The sequence below is a fragment of the Grampus griseus genome (genome assembly GCF_964374135.1).
Source record: "Grampus griseus genome assembly, chromosome: 15".
NCBI classification, from domain to species: domain Eukaryota; kingdom Metazoa; phylum Chordata; class Mammalia; order Artiodactyla; family Delphinidae; genus Grampus; species Grampus griseus.
This window is the reverse complement of record NC_139009.1, coordinates 912,978-918,977: the sequence shown is the minus strand read 5'-3', so window position 1 is coordinate 918,977 and position 6,000 is coordinate 912,978. Positions and strand designations below refer to the sequence as shown.

Below are 6,000 nucleotides of genomic sequence, written 5' to 3'. Positions count from 1 at the left end.
GTTACAGATGGGAAACCGAGGCCCAGAGAGGGCGAGAAAGTCGCCAGGAGTCACAGAGCTGGGGAGGCTGCCTCCCAGCTTGCCTTGTTCCAAACCCCACGTTCTTTTCCTCATAAATCCTCGAAGAGGCAGATGGGGAGACAGACCGGTAGACAGGAGCAACGTCACTCTAGAAGAAGCGGCAGAAAATGCCGACCGTCCTGTCCTTGGGGGACCCCGTGGCACTACGGAGGAGACGCAGGTGTCCTCTCAGCAGAGCCTGATGCACAAGGGGCTCTCGGGGTGAGGACAGCTACCGAGCAGGGGAGACACTGGCCATCGATCGCCTGAGGCCCAGGAAGCCCTGCAGTCTGAGGGCTGACTTGTGTCTGCAGCTGCAGGCGGCTTCAGGAGGGGCGGAGTGCCCGGCATCTCCAGGAGCGCGGCCCCGTAGCCCTCGCAGCCCTAGCAGGTCTCCGGAGAAGGTCGGCAGCCACTGGGGGGTGGGGGGGCATGCAGGGGCCCAGTGACATCTGGGGGGGTCCCCAGCCCCGTCCAGTGCAGCAGGTGAGGCTCGCAGGTCAGTCAGCTTCCTGTCCCCTCCTCTCCCTCCCTCCCTGGATGAGTGACAGGTCCTGGGACACGTTACTCTCTCTGCTGAGCATCGGTGCTTTCATTTGCAAAATGAGGATAGTAACACCTCCTCAGGAACGTCTCGAGGCTCAGGTGTCTGTGCACCTTGGTGTGAGCAGGCCCTGCCTCGGAGCCTGTGTTCAGACACCGGGAGGATGGATCTCATGTCCCCACGTCTGCCTGATCCACTGGAGAGCGCAGCGATACTGTTCACAGAAAACAGACGATCGCGGTAATCTTGGCTCCTTTGTCTGCACATCTGAACAACTAGAGCTTGTCAACCAGCACAATCACACCTGAAAGGGCTGTTTGCTGTAGGACAGATAACAGGATTGTGGGCAGACAATGAGGTATGGAGGGTGGTCATCAGAGAGAAATGGGAAGAGTCATCAGGGCCCTGGGCAACAGAAAACTCGAGTGGCTTTGACGTCTGCACGTGATTCCCCAGGAAGGTTGCGTTCCCGGAGGTGTGAGGCCTCCGTGGGCCTCTAGAGGGCAGATGCAGGAGATGCTGCACAAAAGGTGCGGGAAGCACACTCAGCTCCACGTAAGAGCTTCGTTCCTGAAACATGAATTCCTTCAGGCCTGAGCATCAGTCATTGCACTGGCCGCTGCCGCCACACCTCCATCCGGAGTTCTGCAGAGGGCTGTGTACCCGACACACGTGTTCAGGGAGGCAGCACCACGGATGGATGGAGGGATGGATGGAAGGGTGGTGGGTGGATGGATGGGTGGATGGAGGGATGGAGGGATGGAAGGAAAGATGGAAGGAAGGAAGGGAGGGAGGGAGGGAGGGAAGGTGGGAAGGATGGAAGGAGGAAAGGTGGGAGGAGGGCGGGATAGACAGATTTTAAGGAAGTGGCTCACGCACTTGTGGGCACTGGCAGGTCCTACATTTTACAGGCAGGTCAGGAGATGAGAAACTCAGGCAGGAGTGGATGCTGAGATCTTGCAATAGAACTTCTTCTCCAGGAAGCCTCAGTTTCTACTCTAAAGAACTTCAACTGAGGGGATGAGGTTCACGAGGGAACTCCTCTTTGTCCAAGTTCACCAATGTCAATCTCATCTACAAAATACCTTCAGCACAACACCTGGATTAGTGGTTGAAAATCACGAGGTGTGACAGCCCAGCAGACTGGACACATCAAATTAGCCGCAGCTGGTGCTGAACTGAAAAGAGAGGCTAAGACTGTGTGCTGCTCAGGACGCCTGCACCTGGGGTGGCGGAGGTCGAGGTGGTGGGTGAAATTTGATATTTACCCACTTATACAGGAGAGGTCCAGAGACATTCGGATGGGGGGTGGGCAGGGTCAAAGCAGTGGCACCTTCTCTGCCTGCTGCAGGGAGCATAGACCTGGTAGACCGGTGTGGGGTGGCGTCTTGGCGGTGGTCCAGGGCGATGGGCAGGGCCAGGACCGTCAGCAGTTATAAGAGGGAAAATGGAGGAACAGAAATCGACTGAGCCCCAAGGAACAACTGGAATCCACAGGGTTTCTCAACTCCCTACATGTGGGTGAGCACCAAACAGGCCACTTCTGGGCTGGAGGGTCTGAGAAAGCAGTTTGGAGGATCACACCAGCGATCCAGAAGAAACCTGACATCTCTCAGGGAAAGTAAGGTTTTGGGTTTCTGCATTTAAGTTTGAAATTCTTGTGGGGCGAGCAGGCAGCACTCGTAACGGAGTGTGGAGGCCTGGGGGGATTTGTCACTGGTTAGCACGGGACCCCTGGCTGGCGTGGTCCGGGTCGCTGGAGGACTGGGAAGGCTTCTCCCTATGGTAACAGGGATGACAGCGTCCGTGACGCTGGAGGGGCCTGAGCCAGACCCCAGCTCAGCTGCCCGCAGATGCAGACGCGGGGCACCGTGTAGGTACAGGAGTTTACTGACACAGCAGCAGGAAAGCGCCCTGTCACCCCAGTCCTGCGGCAGCATACCTGAGGTAGAACGCCCCACTGGTCACACGACAGTGTGGAGGTCAGGACAGACCCAGGCTTCTCTCTGACGCTGGGACTTTGTGATCATGTGTCTTTGGACACCGGACAGCCTGGACTTCCTCAACTGTAACACGCAGAGCCTGGATTCTGGAGAGTGAAGTGTCAGAATGGGGCTGCAGACAGACAGAAGAACGTGGGACTGCCTCCCCTCCTTCCCACCGACCCCTGCGTCTTCTGGTGGCCCTAGGCAAGGCCCCCTTGGGGGAGGCCCGGTGGGGTTCTTCCGGGTGTGGCCACAAAAGAGGAAGCTAAAGGACACTGAGTGTCCACCTGGCCAAGCCCTGCACCCAGGCCTCCACGCAAACTTCCTCTGCGCTCCCAACAGTGGCCTGGCGGCAGCAGTGCCCAAGACATGGGTGCTTAACGGGCCTCACGGGCTCAGACCCCTGGCTCCGATCCTGCTGCAGCGGGTGACGGGGGGGGGGGGGGGGGGGGGGGGGGGGGGGGGGGGAGAGAGAGAGAGAGAGAGGGAGGGAGGGAGGGAGGGAGGGAGGGAGACTGAGAGACAGAAAGAGGGCTCCAGCAAGCGCCTGGAATCCTGACTGCAGCTTGCTAAGCACTGCGAACGCGTGTTATAAAACAACCTCCACCCCTACTGCACACATGTGGAAACGGCGGCTAGGCGAGGCGGAGCAACTTGGCCGAGGCCTCCGGTCGTGGGCGCAGACCTGGGACTGGAACCCGGGGGCCCAACCTGAGCTCCGCACCCGGGGCAGCGCCGCGGCCCGACGCCCGGCAGGAGGTCCTCGCCCCGCCCCGGCCCTTGGGGAGGAGGGGGCGGGCGGGGAGGAGCCGCGCGCATGTGCACAGCTGGCGCCCCCCGCCCCCCGCGCGCAGCTGGGACGTGGGCCGCAGCCGGCGGCGCTGGACACGCCGGGCCCTCGCGGTCGGTCGCAGAGTCCAAGCGTCCTGCGCGCCGTGGGCCATGGCCGTGCGCGACGCGCGCCCCGCGCGCCCCTGCTTGCTGGCGCTCGTGCTGTGCTCGTGCTGGGGGGCACTGGCCGCGGTCGCCCCCAAGCAGGGCAACGGGTGTCCGAGCCGCTGCCTGTGCTTCCGCACCACGGTGCGCTGCATGCATCTGCTGCTGGAGGCCGTGCCCGCCGTGGCGCCGCAGACCTCCATCCTGTGAGTCCGGCGGGGCGCGGGGGACGTGGGCGCGCGGGGCGGCCGGGTCCCGGGGGCCGGGGGGAGGGTCGCGCGGCAGCGCCTTTGTCCTCCGTGGCCGGGAGGGGGGCGGACCTGAGCGCAGCGCGCGCCGCCTCCGGAGCCGCCTTTGTTCGGAGCTCGGCATCCCCGAGGGACGGGAAAGTTGTCTGCAGCCGCCGGGGAAAGCCCTCCGCCCTGCCCGGCCCGGTCCTGCTGGCTCCCCTCCTCCGCTCGCCTTCCTCCCCCTCCCGTCCCTCTCCGGCCCCCTCTTCTCCTGGGGCCCGGCTTCCCCCTCCTCCGGCTTCCTCTCCTCCCCCTTCCTCTCCCCTCCCCCTCTTCCCCCCTCCTTCTACTCGGCGGTTCCCGCTCCCCGTTTTCCCCTCCTCCCCGAGCGCGGCACCCCTGTCCCGGCTCTGGGGCGGGGAGGGGCCCTCCGTGGCGCACCCTCCGTGACCTCACGTCCCCGCATCTGCCGGGGCGCCGAGAGCCTCCTGCCCGGGTTGTCCCGGGGCCCGTGGGGCGCACGGTTCTCTGGGGCTTTCTCTGCGCCGTGAGCTAGCCTGGCCGAGTTCCGGGAGGCGCCGCGGTGCGGGTCCCCGAGTTGCGGGGCAGCGCGGGCGGCCCGGGGGTGGATACAGTCGGGGTCCAAGCGGGTTTGCTCCCGGGGCACGTCCCCGCCCTCATCTCCAGCCGGGGCGCGCCCTGGTGGTGCCGTCGGAGACCCGGCGCTCCGGTTGGCAGGATGCATCGCGCCCTCGCCGGCCGACCCCCGCCCTCCCTAGAGGATCCCGGCCCCGGGTGCGCCGAGTGCAGCAGGCCTATTTGGCTGCGCCTCTGATTAGAAAGTTTCAAAATCTGTAAAGGCAGCCTGCGTTCCAGGCGCTGACTGTGTTCAGCGTCCTACCGCTGCTCCTCTGAATGCCAAAAATAGTTTCCACTTTTCTCGGCTGAGCTAGAGTACTTTGGCACCGCGAAGAGCCTGCGAAAGTTGTAAAATATTGAGTGGACTATTCAGGAAGTGGGCGGTCAGTGTTCCTACTCTTAAAACAAAGTGCACGGACAGACCACTCTCCTAGCGGCCGCCGGCTATACTGGCAGCTTCCTTCGGGGTCCTCGGCGGGACTCCCCTCGCAGCCTGGAAACCGCTCCTCCGAGAGAGACAGGCACGGGCTTCCTTCCCGTGTGGAGGGCTGGCCAGCCAGCCGAGGCGGGCCAGCAGGAGGGCATCAGGCGCTGAGGAGGGGGCCCGTAACCGGCGAAGTGAGGGTGTCCTGGAGGCAGTCGTTTAATTCTTCAGTGAGTCAGTGGAAAAAACCTGGACCCTGAAGCCATTTTTCACATCTGGCCGAAGTCTAATACTCGTACTGGGCTCTGCCCTCACATCTTAATGGCTTTTTAAAAAGAACAATATTTTAAAATGTGGTTGTTGTAGAACAGAAACGGAGCCACCAGCGTCCTGCGGGCGGTGAGATTCTCCACAGAACCTCATAGGGTTTTGTAAAACAGCTGAGGGTAGGCAGGGAAAGTGACGTGATAGGTAACTGGCAAGATTTCCAGAAATCCTCCTGTGCCTTATGCTTTCGCGGGGTTTTATAGTTTTTAAAGATGCTTTGAAATGACCTTGCGTGGTCTCGTTGATCCTGTGAGGGGACAGGGCGTGCAAAGCTGACCAGATCCCTCACAGAACCAAGCAGATTATCGCTGACATGGACACAGACCCAGCTGACAGCTGCGTAGACACGGGCGCAGGGGGAGGAAGCTCCCATCGCTGCCGGTGTGCACCAGGGACAGGGGAAGAGCTGAGTCCTGGTGGGAGGGGGCCCAACTGGGGGCCCGGAGCTGGGGACACAGAGGGGGGCGGTGATGATGAGACAGAGACCAGCTTGGGGGCGCCATGTTGCCGCCTGTGGGCTGCGGGGTCCGGTCTGGCGCGTTCCTGGGGGGCTGCTCGTTGGGGTGCAGTCATGTCACAAGTTCCACTTGTGCAGGAACATTCAGTGTTCACTTGCAGCTTTTCTCCCAGGTCTCTGCTCTCATGCATCTGCTGCCGTTTTCTATTTTTAAAAAATGATTTGGTGGCAACTGGGGACTTGAAAGATGTGAGGGTAAGTGAAGACCCGGCCCCAGACTTAACTGGGCCGTCCAGCCATCACTTCATCCCTTTGCTTTCGGGACCCTCCCCTCGGCCCCCCCAGAAAGACTGAGTGGGAATCTCTGGGCATGTCAGACTTGTGTCCTGCTCGGGGCG

General features: G+C 61.9%; 1 protein-coding gene across 2 annotated transcripts in view; it reads left to right on the top strand.

Annotated features, from left to right (window-relative positions):
* Positions 1–3,531: 3,531 nt before the first annotated feature.
* PXDN (peroxidasin) overlaps positions 3,532–6,000 on the top strand; it is a gene marked incomplete at its 5' end in the record, with an annotated part of 67,492 nt that continues 65,023 nt past the window's right edge. For both annotated transcript variants that reach the window (XM_082672061.1, XM_082672060.1), the window contains one exon: positions 3,532–3,731. In XM_082672061.1, the coding sequence (XP_082528187.1) occupies positions 3,532–3,731 (200 nt within the window). The remainder of the gene's footprint in view (positions 3,732–6,000) is intronic.